Source organism: Girardinichthys multiradiatus, chromosome 19, assembly GCF_021462225.1.
Source record: "Girardinichthys multiradiatus isolate DD_20200921_A chromosome 19, DD_fGirMul_XY1, whole genome shotgun sequence".
NCBI classification, from domain to species: Eukaryota; Metazoa; Chordata; class Actinopteri; order Cyprinodontiformes; family Goodeidae; genus Girardinichthys; species Girardinichthys multiradiatus.
In genome coordinates, this window is record NC_061811.1 from 10,173,497 (window position 1) to 10,191,640 (window position 18,144).

The following is an 18,144-nucleotide window of genomic DNA, read 5'->3' on the forward strand; positions in this document are numbered from 1 at the left end:
GTTTTAGAGGTTTCTTCAGCGATTCTAACTGTACATTAAGCTGTTGCCTCAAACCAAATGGCTTTTTAGATCAAATCCTGGCTGGGGTATTTTAATGTGGATTTTGCATACTTGCTATTCCCTATGCTTTTGCATTTTTTTCCAGGTGCTCCATTTTCTAGTACCAAAACAACTTCATTAGAAGTTATTGCCCTGTGACAGACTGGCAAGCTTTCAGGGATTTAGCCCATTAAGAGCACTCTTCACAAAACTCCCCTCACTGCACAGCTTTCTTGCTAACGGTCGCAATAACAACAATGAGTTAACTTTTCCAGTTCAAAAACCATTGACCATCTGTGGAGGTTATTTTTTAGCTTAGAGTTTTCATTTGTTTTGAGCGTGTAAAGATGGGTGCACCTCCACGTGTTCTTGTTTATGGATTGTGGGGTATCGGGGGTCTTTTGCTACTGAGCATTTGGTCCCCATTCAGAATGAGTGATGGCTAGCAGTGGTGGACATTGGACACTAGCTTGGACACTCATAACTTTCGTAGAAAAACTTTAACTAGAATTTCTGAATGATTATTATGCCATTTTAAATGGGAATATTTAGCTGGTACCTTGATAATCTGATGTGTGTTCTGTCTTGCTGCCTTTTAACTAGTTATTAATAGCATTTTGCAATCTGATTACTGTTGTTACTCAGTCTTGATCTAAAGTTGCTGTCCAAATCAAACTGTGACTGATCAGACAAATTCCTGTGACTTTAAAGTCTCTCAGCCCCCCTTTATATTTCTTCTGGGTTAATTCTTATCTCCACAGCCAAGACAGGGGATATTAATTACCATCATAATTATTTCGAGAATACCCTTCCCCCCCTACGGTTTTAACAGTATTCACTTAACTGAAAGATGACAGAGGCCAAGTGGAAAAGAAGGTAGAGTCATCTGAAAACCCTTATTTTTCTAATTCACCCTGCGTCGGGAAGATAACGTGGAGACATTCCAGTCAGATGTGATCAGTGCGTGACAATAACAACTCACAACTTTACCCTACTGTTGTTTGTATGTGTGTCTGATGTGGATCTACCAGGAAGAACTGATGTTAGCCTTTAGAAAAAACATCATAAAGAGACACCTAAGCCCATGTGCTGTGAAAAAGTATTAGTTCTCTTAAAGAGTTCTGTTTTTGCTTTCTTGTCAGACCTAAACATGTTTTGTAGCAGACAAAGACAGCCTGAACCACATAGTCTAGCTACCAATGCTGTAAAGCTACCACTAAATTGCTTTACTACCAGGTCTTCAAGTGAAGAAGAAAAAGCTGCCATCAAAAAAAGGTCCACTGATTTTAAACCTTCTAAAAAAAATTCTTAATGCTAAACAGGTGGTAACGGTGCATGACTGGAAGCTATGCAATGTGGCGTAGGGTCACAGTGTCCCCATTAGAAGTGGAGATGATGTAGAAGAGATGACAAAAAGAACCTGGGATGGTGAAGGAAAATCCAAAACAATTAGTAAAGTCATTACAAAGATCAGGTATGGACACATAGAAAGGGTACGACCCATGAGCGAAGAAAAAACGTTTCTTTTTTCCTTACTTGAAGTCGTGTTAAACATTCTGAAGTTGAAAAACAAGTGGAAGATTATCATTGGACTCGCCTTCAAGAATTCGAAGCTTCGAAGAATTCAAAGAATTTCGAAGATTGTCCAAGATGGCCTTGTGCTGAGGTTAAGTCCCCATCATGGCGGTAGCATTATTCTAGCGTGGCACCATCCTTTAGTGAGCAGGAGCATCCTGATGTGGTCTAGGAGAGTCAGGCAAGGTTAGGGACCAGGCATGGAGAGATCTTAAATGTTAAACTCGTCGTAGAAAGGTGCTGCCAAAATACAGAGCTTGGCAGGGGATGCAAGAGAGAGTCTCGGGTTGAAGGTTGTGAAAATTCCTGACTGCAAAACACAATTGGACCCATCCTCAAGAATTAAACAACCAATAAAAAAAGCTAAAAAATTCAACTATGAGGGAATGAAAATGATCTTCTCAAAACTCCACACAAGAAAATCATGAACAATAGAACATAAAGATAAACCAACTTTAAACAGGATAAAACACAAAACAGACTGTAAATTCACAACCCAAGACAAATATAACTAAACCAAACTCAGAAATCACAAACCGTGACAAAAACAGAATAATTGGAGCCCATGGAGTGTAGCAATGGCACCATTCTGTTCTTGTCTCCACTAGGAGCTTTACTGGTAAATTTCCAGTCATAATACAACAACAAACCATAAAAGTAAAGAACTCGTGTAGTTATGTGAGGCTTCAGTGATGGAAAACAAACTTATCTCTTTCATATTTTACTTATTTATTTATTTTTTGCATTTACATTCTTGTTCAAACATGTGAAACATTTTTAAAAGCAGTGAGTCTGTCGTTAATGTGACATAAAGTCATATTTAATGAAGATAGAGTGAGGCACTCATCTTACCTTTGAGATCCAGACATTCAACGCTGCCTCCTCCACACACACCCTGCTGGGAGAGATGGGGAGAGGTGTGAGGAAGAGCTGTGAACACACACCATCATACACACACACACACACAGACACCCTCCATGCTCTCGTTCTGCACGGCCTTTTCCATCCACCGTGGCGGTTTGATCAGGGGGGCGCGTTGGACGCCGGAGCATGAATTATGAATTTCACACAGTTTACCGCCGCCGTTGATGCTGGTGACATGGCGTCCTAATTAACCAGTGTATAATAATTAGAAACAGCTGGTCATCAGTTGATGTGTTCATTTGCCGGAGCCAGTGTTCCACATACATCTAATTTGACTGCATCAATCACCGGAGGTGGCAGATTTGTGCGGTGGTGGAAAACATACTGCTTTCTTTTTTTTTTTTTTTTTTTTTTACTGACAAGCAAAACAGGGCGACTGAGCTCTTTAAAAAGCCTGTTTTACATAATTAGGAATTTGTGAGATATAGTTTGTGTATGTTGCAACTGGGTCTGCATTTTTATGGATGTCAGCTTGTTGATAGACATAAAAATTGTAGCTTAAAAAAATTATTGTTTGTTTGAATACCGCTTTAAGGAGATATTTGAAGTCAGTTTTTGTGTTATCTTTAAAAGGTCTGCACATCAGCTTGAGGAAGCTGCAGTAAGGCTCCACCAGGGGGCCCCATTAGTGTGAAAATTGAGCTAATTGTTTTTTAACTTACATTAACACAGTTTTTTTACTGAATATTTTTACAAATTTATGAATTAAAAGCTGTGCGGTGCGTGTTTCTTTGACAGGCCTGATAGAAAATGTGTCCCTGTTAACTCTTTAAACCCCAGGTTCTTGACAGCTTCTCCCTTCTGGATACATTGCTGGATTCTTCGCTACATGTTTCCATCAAATTCGTGATTACGAGTCCCTGTTCATTGGGACGCATCGAGTATAAAAGGACTTTGAGGAAAAAAAAAGACAGTGACAGCAATGTTCTCCAGTTGAAATTAGACAGATTAATAGGACATAAACTGTTCTTTCTGTGTGTAATTGGTTGATGTGCCTGAGTTTACCATGAAATGATATTTCAAGACAAACATGCACACACTCTCACAAGCTGAGTGCATCTACAAGCTGTTTCAATGGTGACAGTTAGTTAAATTATTGATAAAAATATAACAAGCATAATTTGTAAGGCAGACCTGGCTGTATTTACAATGTGCTTTTAAAAAAATATATTTTGTCTATTTAAATTCTTTAATAAAAAGGGTCCCACCCCTCCCCCCACTACTGCCACTCATTTTTGTAAAGGGAACAAATGAGGAATCAAAGTAAGACAGAAACAGTTTTGGGGAGGGGATTTTTTTTTTTTTCCAAGGAAAGCCTAGTTATCCTTTCATTGGATCTTTTATTATTATGTGTATCTTTTTTTTTTTTTAGGTTTTTTACTAATTTATTTATGTATTCATGTATTTATATACCAGGCTAAGGTAATTACAATTATTGTTTAAACCATAAATCTGGTTCATTTTTAATATAGAAAATTTGAATCTAATATCTATTATTTCATTATATAAAAACTAACACATTAGTAGCAATAATAAAAGATTTATAGTAGTACTAACAATATTACTTATATTATTATTATTGTTGTTATTATTACAAATAGGAAGATTTGTGTTTTGGTTTACTCATTTGTTTACCAAGTGAATTTCATTACAATATGCATTATTGTTAAAAAAAAAAACAAAAAAAAAAACAAGTGACTAATCCATTGATTTATTTACTTCCTTACTTACTTATTTATTTATTTGTTTATTTGTTTGTTTCCTGTCAAACTGGAGGCTGGTGTAACATATGCAGCAGCCTCCTACAACAGATTGGAGGATTCATTCTCTCCCACTGCTGTCGTCTTATTTCGACTTTAAAAGGGCAAAACCACTTGGTCTTGTTCCTATCCATTATAACCATAAAATGTCTCAGATAAAATGTTTTTGAGAAAAGACCACTCCAACAAGTCCAACTTGTTTGAAACAAAGGCAAAAATCACACACAAGGTATGCTTATATATTACATTTATTACATATATTTTCATACATTTTACTTATAATACATTATTCCGACTTAGATATCTTTAATATGTTCATTTGGAACGTTTTCTTGCAAATAAGTAATAAGTCTTTCATACGATAAGAGTTTTTCTCCAAATACATGTACATATATTAAGATTTTAACTTGATGATTTTTGATGAAATGCCAAAATATCTGTTCATGTATTTTAATATTTTTACCAAATATGAAAATGTTGTTACAGTTTGACCTTTTAGTTATTTAAAATAAGTAAAGAAGTGTGCTGCTTCATAAGAAGACTTAGCAGCTTCCTATAGGTGGCGCTCTAGGCCATAAGCCTTTACTCCCAGCTGCTTTGAGCACATGTGAGATTTGCTGTATTGAATCTGTCTGAGAAAAGTTGCTTCTTAGGGAAGCTTTCACACCTATAATAACACATAAAACTTCTGATATTTTTACTTAAGCAACACTGGGGAGGTGAAAAGTCTGAGGTAATAATATTGATTGTATTTGTCTTATTTTGTTCTACTAACATCGTGTTTAGATGCAAGACTAGCTCTTTAAAAGCAATGTTGCCATACTGATTCAAACTATCCTTACTCTAAAGACTTTGCATTGAATTAGTTCATCTACATTTTTTTTAGAAGTCACCGTGCGCTGCTGTCCGGCTTCAGGAAATGTTGTGCTGATCACAAATCAAACAGACAGTAAGAATGTGAATTTGATCTCACACAGAGTGAAACATCTTCCTTTCCACAACGAGCATGGCGGCGGCTGTTTCTCATTTTAATGAATCACTGAACTTGTTCGTTCGTTCCCTCTTCGCTGCCGAAAAAAAAATGAAGGCGTCGACTGCCAATTGATGTATCAGGAGGGAGAGAGGACAAAATGGAGTTATAAAAGGCGTGCACACACATTTCTCCACAAAGCGGAAAAAAGAATCTGGATTCCAAACTCCGCTGCTACAGAAATCCTCTCTGGTGCCTCCACTCTGCCTCTCCGGACGGCTTTGTGCTAAAAAATTTTTGAGTTCACCAGTTTTCTTTTTTTGTTCCTTTAATTAACTGACAGACACTACAAATAACTGATATATATTTATATGTATTAGTGTATGACAGAGCTCTTCGGGGTTAAAAATCAGGCCCATACTTTTCCTTTCAGCATCTTTTCTGCACTGAAGGATAAATAATTTAAAACAACACAACCTTTTATCTCTCACTCTTTGAAGGCGGCAAATTAAAAATGTAAATTGGGACCTAATTAATATGCAAATGTATTCATTTGCTGTTAACAATTAGCAATTAAAGCTGCAGTGTCTAGAAAGAGCCCAGACAAAATTAGTAACTTCATTTATCATTAAAAAAAGAGATCTAAAAGCAAACATAAAATTGTAATTGACTTTCAGAGCGTTTCCTTCTGTCTCCAGCTTTGTTCGTCCAACGTGTTTTTCTCATGTGTGATAGTGTGCATTTAGTGACTTAATTAAAGCCACTTTGTGTCAAAGACACCGTCCCCTTAAATGGTTGATGTCAGGAATAATGTACACATCTGAGGATGAGACAGGCACCCGAAGTGGAGCTGCGTGTGTGTGTTTGAGTGTGTGTGTGAAGATGTGTAAGCTGAATTTCAAATTCACTTCTGCAGCTTTCACACTCTCCGGTGGAGTCAGACCCAATGCTTCGTCGTATGTCGTATATGATGGAGGAAAGACAACACATCAGGGATGATTGGCACATTTCTGATCAGGAAAATAAATTATTTCAACGTCAAGTCTGGATTTAAGAAGAAGAAGACATGAAAACAAGCCTCCTCAGACACTGTTAATCTGCAACGTTTAGAGAGATGCAGCCTGAAGGTTTTCAGTCACAAACACACGTTTGTTTTTAGTCTGAGAAATTTAAAACATTAATCAACAAACCACCAATCATACTTTTCACATATTCACTGTAAAAACTACTCACAATTTTGTGTGGTAAAAATACAACGTTTATGAATTTTAGAATGAAGGACATTTAGGAAAAACAAATGGCATATATTTGTGCATGGCTACATCATAGTTGCCCCTATCTTATTCTGGTCTATTTACGCATCACAAAAAAAAGTGTGCTGAATCTCTATGGTAGGACAAGATTATTTCTGAAACAAAGTAAATACAAACTGATAAAGTTGAAAATGGAGATAGACGCTCTGTAGATATCGGTACTTGAAATAGTATCCCAATATTGGTTGTATTTATGTAATAACAAAAATGAGGATTAAATGTATTTCAAAAATTTATCGATCATCATCATATCTGTCAGTCCCCCACAAACACAACCGCTGATCTTTGAAACCCTTACACATTAAAAAATTGGCTTTTTCTGTACAAAAATTACATTAAGAAGTGCAATTGTACCTCTAAACAGCATGCAGTAATTATCTGAAAATATGGCAAAAAACACTTTTTATATTTATCAATGCTCTCCTGGAAACAACCACTAACAAACTTTTTTGTTTTTCTGGTTTTTCTGGTTTTTCAAACATCTTCAATTAGAATTTATTGTTATTTCTATAAAACACAACTTCCTGATTACAGTAAATGATACAATATTTAACAGATTCAGGTTCACAGCAGATCGTATCGATGCTGCTGTGACATGTAACCACTTCTGTTACGTCAAAAGCGTCTTACGTCACTCATTCCAAAGTTCTGGTTTAAACCGGCACCCACCGCCACTCATAGTGTTTAGAATAGAATTTTACTTTTGCATGAAAAATATGCTGGAGTGGATTGTTTTCTATTAGACCACTCATAGCGGCCGTGGTCAGCCGCCGGTGCACCACGGCGTGGTGCCCAGCAGTCCTTTTTGAACCTGTCAGCACTCTTTCATAGACCATAAACACAAATACAACTACATTCCAGCTTCCATTGCTTCTGTTCATTTACGCTGCCTTCGTAGTTCTTCCATTATGTTTGCAAGGTAGCACCATTTCTGGTGGGAAAATGGTTAAAAATGGATGAGGAAAGATTCATTTTTGAGGTTGAAAAATATCCAGAAATGATCCAAAATCTTGTCATTATGAAGACAATGGTAAAAAAAAGATATTACCTGGCAATTGATTTATCACAAGATTGGCTATTCTGGTGAGAAGTCTAGTTTATGTGAAGATATAGAGATGAAATGCCAAGTTAAGCTTAAAAGATTTACATACTGAACAGCTTTTGTATAAGAATTTATTTTAGTCCTGTAACTAATTTATTTATGTTTCTTATGGTAGGCTATGCTACCTGCTGGCATAAATTAATAACTGCATTTGAATAAAATCCCGAGATAGCGATATGTTCTGTTTCAACGTACTTCAGCGTGATGCGTCCTGTGTGTGTTAAAAGCTGTCATTTGACACAACGTGGCACTCCCAGTGTGTGCTGCCCTCTAGATAGATCTCTGCTCCAACACAGAAATCGATACGTCTAAATTACCTCTTCAGCCCGTCATCAAGTTCTGCAATGGACTTCTGATTAGCAGTTCATTGACATCAGGTATGTGCAACACGGAAATACCAAACGACTGACCCTCATGGACTGGAATTCAACGGCAATTAATCTGTAGAAAATACACCAATTTTGGATGATGTGTGCATGGTTTCTTCTAATTGCACCACCAAGGTATGTACAGAGTGCTAGACAGCAAGCTTGGTGTTGTACAGCTGATCTGCATTCCCTTATGATTCTGATAAAATATTGAAAATACTAACAGTGTTTCCTTCTGCACAGCAAGGCTGAAACTCATGATATAAAAGGAAATTCTGCAGATTGTGACGGGTTGAAGGAAACACCCAATCACAGAGCAATGTGGTACAGAGGCCAAAAAACAAGCTAATCTATTTGAAGTAAAGCAGAATCATAAGTGCCTTCACATTTAAATTAGATTTTCCAAATTTGCCTTGATTTGAACAAACATGGGTCATGGAGAGCAAAGGGTGGTCTTAATTAGCTTTAATGACACAGGTATAAATATTTTGACAAAGTACGTTCAGTGTTCACATTTCATGCTAATGCATCCAGAAACAGCATCTTTCTGTCTTCTGCTCTTTATTCTTTCTGCAGGAAACAGGGTTTTTTTTTTTTTTTTTTTTGTTGCATCACGATGAGACTAAAAGAACTCTCTTTTATTTACTCTGTGCTGAAACAAAAATCTGAAATCTCCAGCAGTTGACGAAAAAAATCCATCTCCTTTCGGTGACTTTAAATCTGCAAACGTTTGATTAGCAAATCATTTACATGAGCTGACAGATGTGTTTTTGTTCAAATGTGGTCATTGTGGTGCAGAAACCTCTCCACTCACTGAGTCCAGGCCTGTAATATTATCCTACTTACAAAAGCTCTCATATTCCACTCAGTCAAGCGTGGAAATTCAATTCACCCTAATAGTGCCCCACCAATAGTGCATCACACATGCCTTTCACTTTAACTGCAACTGTTCCCAATTCAATTAGGCGCAGAGCATGTAAAGTAGAGTCTTTTACACATAGACGAGGTTTTATCCTTTTTTCTCCCCCCAGTTCGGCACGTTGGTTCCCAGATGGCGTTTAGGGAAATTGTGTGACGCTGGAATGGCTATGGAAGTTGTGTGTTTTAAATAAAGCATGGTTGTGAATCTGCGTGCCCTGTGGTGATGCTCATCCCAACCTGAACTCCCTGCTTCTCCTTCAGCCATGATCGCTGTTTGAAATGTGCCACTAAGTGCCCCGTTATCATTGCCTTGGCCTGTAATAAGAGGAGCGACATATGTCCGGTCCTCCTGCTGCTTCCTGATAACACGGATAAGGGAACTCTCCTCAACCTCCTCTTCCCTCCACCTCTCCTAGCTTTTATTTTGCTGCTAACAACCAGCCAGGAAAATAGTGCAGCACTTACTTAGTGACATTTACCTCGACTATTCCACACGAGGGAGGGTGCCGCAATAACAATCAGCATGCATTTAATTTAAAAGGAAAAAACTCCAGCCTTTGGAATCACACAGGCAGATGGGGGGTGGGGGGATGCTTTTTGTGTGTGTTTGTGTGTGAGCAGACTTCCGCAGTGCAACATTAATGCTAATCAACAGAGCTGAGAAAGCAGCGGTGGTCTGTAAAAACAGATTTTCTCTTGTCTTTTCATTTCTGTAGGGATTCTCGCTCTTTTTCCTCCCCCATTCCGCCCGCCCTCCTTCCTCAGAGGGATTTATCCCGGGAAAATACAATTTCAGGGAATTGAATTTGACCCTGAATTTAAGGCAGGCATATACTTATACATATAATGTGGTCTTTTTTATAGCTTTGGCAGTGGGATAAATAATGAAAGTTAAGTTGTGGTAATTGATTCCTCCTCAGTCCACTCAACTGAATAATCTGCAAGGGAAACAAGCACTAAGCTGCTCATTAGAAGATTTGCCAACATGCAACTAATTCTAAGCTTACTCTCCAAACATCATGGAAAGAATACAAACTCACACTTAAAGCTTCCTTAATCTGAAATCCATTTCTAACTGAGGGTTGGAAGCATGTTGAAAATAAAACACTGAGTCAGCCTGTCGCTTTAACTCGAGATAATGGAAAACATTTGATTTGATTCGTTTTTTTGTTTTTTTTATAATTTACCAAATTACTGAGGAGGGCACCATATTTACCAGATTTGTAGTAAATTTCACTTTATTTATTACAAGTAGCATTAGCTGAAATTTTTATGCTGATCTTTTAAATCGTCTTTATGACCTAATTTTTATCATGTTTTAAAACATTTTAACACATAAAATAAATAAACAATGCCTTGCAAATGTTTTTATCCCTTCGTCAGTTTTATAAGGATTTTATGTGACAGAAAATACAAATAAAAATCTTAAACGTGTGGTGCACATTTGTATTTAGCCTATTTTACTCATACACCTGTCAACAAATTAGTGAATATAGCCCACCTGTGTGATGAATCCAGCTGTTATGTGAAGGTCTCAGAGGTTCGTTGGAGAACAAATAACATCATGAAGACCAAGTAAGAGTAAAGGTAATAGCAGGGGTTAGGTTATAAAAGAATATCCCAGTTCTAAACATCTCACAGTGCATCTATGTAAAATCCATCATCTAAAAATAGAAATAGTATGACAGCTGCAAACATACCAAGTAATGGCTGTACGCTCTAAGCTGGTACACTAGTCAAGGTGAGCATTAATTAGAGAAGACCTCAAGAGGCCCATGGTAACTCTAGAGGAGTTACAGAGGTCCACTGCTCAGGTGGGATAATCGTTCACCAGGATAAACATTAGTTTCCACAAATCTAGGCTTTATTGAAACGTAGCAAAAAATGTGATGTGGTCAGAAGATACCAAAATTAAACTTTCTCATAAATGTGCAGAATGCTCTGTTGTGAAAACACTACACATAACACCAAACGCTCCATACCAACTATGAAACATGGTGGTGGCTGCATCATGTTATAGGGATGTGTTTCTTTGGGTGGGATGGGGTAGCAGGTCAGAGCTAAACAGAAGACAAATTGAGCTAAATATAGAATGATATTGGAAGAAAACCGGTTAGAGGCTCTAAAAGAGACGACACTAGGATGGAGGTTTGCCTTCCAGCAGGACAACAACCTTGCACATACAGCTACAATGGAATGGCATATTTAGGTTTTAGAATGGCCCAGTCAAAGTCCAGCCCTAGATACAATCAAGAACATGTAGGAATACTTGAAAGTTGATGTTCACAGATGCATTCCATCTAATCTAATTGAGCTTGAGGGGGGTACCTTCATCTGAGGTTTCAGGTTTCTAACTACAATATTTGTCATTATTTGTTTGGGCAAAATTACATGTTACAAAAAAACCTTCACCATCCTGATCTAAATGTATTATCCATTGTTTATATTAACCACACTGAGAACATTTCTCTATATGCCAAAATAAGATAGAAAACACTGTTACAGCAGAATAACATTAAATTAAATGTTCAGAAGATGGACCAGAGGGTTGTCTGGTATTTTAACTTGTATCAGATCTCCAATGGTTCTGATAACTCTCATCCAAAAGTAATGAATCCCTGGACATCTCCATACAACATGAACAAAACAGCCCCAGAGGCAGAGTTAGCGTTAAGTGTCCAGTGCCAGCAAGATGCCCAATTGTTGGTGTGAGAAGAGCTCTGTGAGCAAACATTTAAGAGTAGAAATTGTTGACACAGTCTTCAAATCCTCCATCTGTCCTATATTGAAGAACTTTCTGTCCCAAGCCTTTATTCCAGATAGGTGACTACCTTTGGGAAATTATCCCAATAATTTAAACCAAGATCAACGATCCAGCTAAAAATGTGGCCCTCAGAGGCCATACAGAGTGATTTTTTTCTGAGATAAAGGAAAGAGGACATGTTAAACTGAGGTAAAGGTTTTCTGCTCTTCTTTTTTGTGCAGAACCAGTCTGAGAATGTGTGCTTTTAAAAGGGAAGGAAATAATACACTGTTTAATGTCAAGCAAAGTTGTGTTCTGTAAAATTCTTCAGGTCATGTTTGAGCTGCTTCGCTTAAAGAAACTATCCACTGGTGTATTTTTTCCAATAACGAATGTACACTGGCAATAAAAATATAGCCAAGTCATGAAGTCTAAATTTGTAAAGCAAAATTCACAATACAGAAGCTCTAAAAAGGGCACTGACAAAAACAAAATGCTAAGCCAGCTTTAGGGCACAAGAGTGGATGTTATTAGTTGGCATTAGTAAATGTTAAAGTGGATCAGCAACTTTTAACAGATTTTAACAGAGTTTGACCCATGATGACCCCAAAGCCATAATGGATACTGCTGTGGATGACGAACTGAAGTAAAAGATGATGATGACATCAGTCATCCCTCGACCTTTAACTTGAGCAAATCTTTTTACATCCTTCTTTGTCCTTCCCCATTTGATTGGCTCCCATGCATCTCTGTTGCCCGTATGCCTGCTAAAGACCTTTAAAATATGAATCTGGCCATTTCAGCCTGCACTTAAGAAACCACTTTCAAGATTTTTATGTTTACCAATTTTTTCTGATTCCATGAAGCTCAAATGTTTTGTTACAGCCATAATAATAAAGACTTTTTGCATAAGTCTTGGTAAGAGTGTGACATTTCTGCAAAAGGTTGGATTTCTGAGCGTCTATAACACTTCACACCTTTAGGGAAGGTATAGCTGGCATATGTGATGTTCCAAAGGTTTGTGCCAAACAGAGCTTGTTTCTGGGAGGGAAGATTTTACAACAAAATAGCAAAACAAATAGAAAAACTGATCATGACATGTTCTAATGGCTGTTTAATGGCTCTTTCTGAAACAGAAATTCAGTCAGTCATTTTCTACCGCTTATTCAATAGTGGGTCACGGGGAAGCTGGGGCCTATCTCCAGCAGTCTATGGGCGAAAGGCAGGGTACACCCTGGACAGGTCGCCAGTCCATCACAGGGCAATAGGCATACAACCACACACACACTCATTCATTCTTACAGCTAAGGGCAATTTAGAGTGACCAATTAACCTAACAGGCATGTCTTTGGACTGTGGGAGGAAGCCAGAGTACCCGGTGAGAACCCACGCATGCACGGGGAGAACATGCAAACTCCATGCAGAAAGACCCCCGGCTGGGAATCGAACCCAGGACCTTCTTGCTGCAAGGCAACAGTGCTACCAACTGGGCCACCGTGCAGCCCAATGTCTAAAGTGAGTGTGATTAATTTTACAGAAAGTTCATATACATTTTACAATCCAACACAATATTTTGGAAACCTGCAGTTGCAATGTTGTTATTGTGTATTACAATGAACCCACATCTTCTATTCTCTTCTCTAGCTTTTTCAGCATCATTTAAATCTAAAGTGAGCATCATGTGCGGGGAACATATGAAACTGATAAGTTATAGTACTAAAGTGCAAAGTAGGAATGTATGCTAATCGGACCTTTGTACCTATGTACTCAGAGAAGTTTCCATTTCCAGAAATGATCTGGAGATATCGCAGAGAACTCTGACTCTGAAGTGTTCTTCAGTTAAGCTCTTCCTTCATTCAAAGGCTGTTGTTTAGAGCCGGTTTGATCGGCCTAATTACCTTTTTAATCACAGAGACAAGCACTCGAGTTCACACAGTGAAATCGGAGTCAACGCGTGGCTCTAACCTAATATTGTTTACCACTCCTATGAGGACGTCACCAGCAGCAGCAGCACTGTTTTATCCACTTACAGCATTTCAAAGGAGTGCAGAGGGCCTCGTGGGTTCTTAAAAAGCTTTAAATAGTGTTCAGCGCTGATCCTCAGGGGGATCATTGCCCCCCTAAAATACCTCATTTAATAAATTTGCTCTTTAGGCGTTCTTCTTTTCGATTTGCGTCGTCTTATTACAGATTCATTCACATCTCCCCTCTCAGTAAATGCTCAACCATACATATTTTACTGTTTCAGGAGGACCACCTACATTCGTTTTCAATGCAGCAGGGTTCATTAGCACCTCGGCTTCTTTATGCCTAATGTAAGCACAGCTATGTTTCTAATTTCCCACAAATAATTCCCCTTGATCTCCAGTGAAATTTATGGAGGGGAGAGGTGGAGAGCACTGCTTAACATGGTAGGTTCAAATAAAGTGAATATGTACATAAAATGAATTATAAATGGCAAACTGTGTTTTAAGTAACTGGAGGGAAAAAGAGAGTGTGCATATGAGTATGATGCTAAAAAAAGAATATTAGTAAAGAGAGAAAGTAAAACTGAGTTTACACAAGTGTAAAAATCTCCAGCACACTATGGAAATGGGAGTATTTCTAATCCCACATTCTGAGAGTAATTAAATCCTTGTCTGTCATGATGAGGATTGTGGGCGGACCAAAGTGCAGACAAGAGCTGGGAAGCAACATGTTGTAAAAGGTTTTAGCTTTATTTCCAGAGGTTTTCAAAAGAAACCAAACAAGGCACTGCAGATACAAACAAAGTCCTGATCCAAAAACTTACAAGAGGTTCTGCAGGCACATGGAAAAAACTCAGCATAAATACGTGGGTTGAGAACAGGGTATGACAAACACAAGGAACCAGCAACAAACAATGACACAAAACCAACTAATATATTGAGGGATAACAAAGGGCAGGTAATCAGAGAAAACAGGGAACAGGTGTGACAAGGAGGCAGGGAGGCAGAAGGAACAGGTGAAACAAATACAAAGACTGATGATGGGCAAAGTAACTAATAAACAGAAACACAGACCAAGCAAACCTATAGACAAAGATAAATAATCGAATGGGGAATAAGAAAACTAGAATAATCATGACTAAAGTAAACAGAGAAACTAGAGGGAACATAGGAACAACAATAACAACCTGAGAACAAACAAAGAACCCTTAAAGAAAACCTGAATACAAAAGTAAAGAAACCTAATCACACTGACTGAATTAACTGGAAAGGAAACAGAAAATAAACTAGTAAACAAGAAGAGTGCAAAGCAACAAATAATAAAACACAATAAAACACAAAGATACTAAAGAGAAATAAAACTAGAGAATCCAGGGAAGACCAAGGACTATAATAATTACAATAATAATAATAATAATAAACCATACAAAGTAATAAGAAAACAACCATAAAAGAACTTAAGTAGTAAACACTAAGAGGCGGAAGAGGGAGAAACGAAAACATGATACAAAAACCAAAATAGAAAAATGTAAGCAAAAGGTAAACAAACACAAAGCCACAAACAGAGTCCAAAAATGTCACTCTGTGATATTGTCTGGTGTAAAACAACAGACTTCAAGATGATAGAAAATCTGAAGCTGCAAGAATTAAGCAAATTCTCCTCGTTTGTCACAAAATAATAGAAGAACATGATAAAGTTTGTTGTTAAAAAAAAAGTTCAATAGAAGTTTTGCCTTATCCCAGAGACCTAATCGGTCCTCTTTTTCATGAAGCAATCAGGATCCCAAAAGGAACTCTTATCCAAAGTCGTGAGGTTAAAGGCTTAGTAGGTAAACACAGACATCACTTGGCCTGTCAGCACTTTGGGTCCCAAGGTGTTTCCAGACCAGAAGGAATTTATACTTCCTTCAGTGAGTTCTGGATCTTCTCCAGATTTTCCTGTGAGATGTGCGTGGAAATGCAAAGCATTCCAGAGGCATCCAGATCATATGAATCCCCTCAGCTTTCTTTCAGTTGGGAGGAGCAACAACTTCGGGGCTCCAGTTGGATATTTGGAGGTTCTCAACTTATATTTAAGGGGGGTACTACAGCATCAAGTACTATACGTATTCTGACATTTAATACCTATGTGTCTGAGTTAGTGCATCCATAATACCAATAAATGGATGGGTTAGAATTTCCTCCACCTTGATGCAAAAAAGACAAAAGTCAGAGATAAGCCCTCAACAAGACTCAATACGGACAAACACTATAGAGCAGGCAAAAAACCTACGTGTCATTATGGACTCTGACTTAAACAACTACACATACAGTACTAAATCAGCCCACTACCATCTTAAACATGGAGCCACAATAAAGAGTTTCCTGTCAAAACAGGACACAGAAGACTAGTCCATGCTTTAATTTTCTGTAGGTAAGATTACTGTAATGGTGTCTTCAGGGGCACACAGTCGCAGATCCACTAAACCACAAGCAGACTACACAATCAAACTCCTGTGATCCCTTAAGTTACTCCAGCAGAGTAACTGCAGCAGTTCAGGTTTTGGCAGGTAACAACCGAATCCCAACCCATTGCACTCCTTCTACCATGCTTTGCAGTTCATTGTTAAAATATACTGATACTTTAGCCATAAAACACTGTTTTTAGATTACCTGTTTAGAGCTTACAATATTTCAGTATACTGTCTTTTTTTTAAAGCTTCACTGACATGTTCACTGTCTTCAGAGGTTAACAACTTTGGGAGAACACAGTTGTTTGCATGAATACCATCAGGTTAGAACCTATTTTTCTGGTCACTCCATTAATATTGTAAGTGTAGTTTTAAGAACCTGGCCTTTTCTTGCCTTTCAGCATGATGTAAAACCCACACACAGTTTTGCTGATCTAAATGGAACAAAAACGTACACACTGTGTACCAAAATTATGTTTTATGAAAACAGATTGCAGGTTTAAAGTATGCCTTTTATATTGTTCAGCTCATAAAATGCTCTTAATCTCTGTGATGCTACACATCATAAAAAGGTTTGTAAAGAATAACCTGACAGAGGCTGCTGGAACCAAATCATAGACATTATACGTCCACATATTTTCATATCATCTTATTTTCAATGTAAAGCACCTTAGTTTTAATCGAACCTGCAGCCTACAGTTGGCTCTGACAGGCTCGACTTGTGCCGGGTTACAGTAATGTCATTGCATGTTGCAGTTATTTTATGAGCGGAGTTGCTGATGTTGCTTAGAAGAAAATACAGATTTTTGTTAAACCAATATTTCCCTCTGCAGCTTTTGTCTCGGACAATGTGTATTAAAAGTCACTATGTGGTGAAGGATGTTCAGTTTTATGGCTACTGTCATGTCATCAAATATAATCAAATGTCAATGAGATCATGTTGTGGAAGACATATATGAGCTTCTAGAGCTTTTACACATTTACAAGACAGTTACCAGGTTTTACACGATTGGTTTATTTTGTCTTACGGTTTATTTAAGGTTAGTTAATGAGATTTTAAAACAGCACCGGAGTAAGGGAGGTAAAGAATGTAATCTTGTCTCCTGTTGCAACCTTCATTCAACCTTCAGTTTGAATTCATTAAGGTTCGCAGACATTTGTTTCTGAACAGTTCTCTGAAGGTTCCACCACAGCATTTTAATTCAGTTAAGCTATGGATTTTGACTATTGACCATTTTGACTATTGTAACACATTTATTGATTTCTTCCTGAGCCATTCTGTTGTAGACTGGCCACTGCGTTTGGGATCATCGTCATGCTGAAGACCTAGTTTTGGCTGCCAAGTTTCAGCCTCACATCTGACTCTATAATAATTTTTTATAAAGTGAGTTTAATGGTGAACTCAATAACTGTAAGTTGCCCACATCCGGTAGCTGCAAAATAAGCCCAATTCATTAACCTTCCACCACTGTGCTTGACAGATGGTGTGAGATGTCTTTGCACCTGGGCATTATATTAGCCATTCCCAGTAAGCTCCATACCAGCAAATAAATAAAAAAAATCCTTTTCTGAAAGGGATGCTCACTTTGATGATAATTAGTGAATCAATGCATTTGATTAGCAGTGCCTGGTTGGTGCTTCTTGCATTAAGGATGGAGTTAAGTTTTCTTAAAGGACCTTTCAATTTGGACTTCATTTTAAATACTCATAGTTTGACTGCTACAAGCATTCACACTGAAGACAGTAGGTAGCATACCTGGAGTTGCTGCAGGATGTTTTCTCTGGGTTGGACCTGGTGTTTACTGCAACTCTGCTGGTAGGCTGCAACTACATCCGTTAGGGTCATACAGCTGTCCTCTAAAACAAAACAAAAAAATCCCAGTTTTTCAATGCTTCATTAAGACATCTAAAATAACTCAAATAAGATGAAAAGAAAGGTTTATTATTTAACTGCTTCCATAAAATGCTGGTACAAATTGCAAACTAAATAAAAGCCTCAGTGTTTGTGATAG

The 18,144-nt window shown here is 37.8% G+C and overlaps 1 protein-coding gene across 1 annotated transcript in view; it reads right to left on the minus strand.

The window, feature by feature from the left end:
* si:dkey-288a3.2 (protein phosphatase 1 regulatory subunit 37) overlaps positions 1 to 18,144 on the minus strand; it is a 57,863-nt gene that overhangs the window by 38,972 nt on the left and 747 nt on the right. Inside the window, exons 2-3 of the mRNA XM_047345564.1 lie at positions 17,889 to 17,989; positions 2,467 to 2,512 (exon numbers count right to left, since the gene is read on the minus strand). Coding sequence (XP_047201520.1) covers positions 2,467 to 2,512; positions 17,889 to 17,989 — 147 coding nt within the window. The remainder of the gene's footprint in view (positions 1 to 2,466; positions 2,513 to 17,888; positions 17,990 to 18,144) is intronic.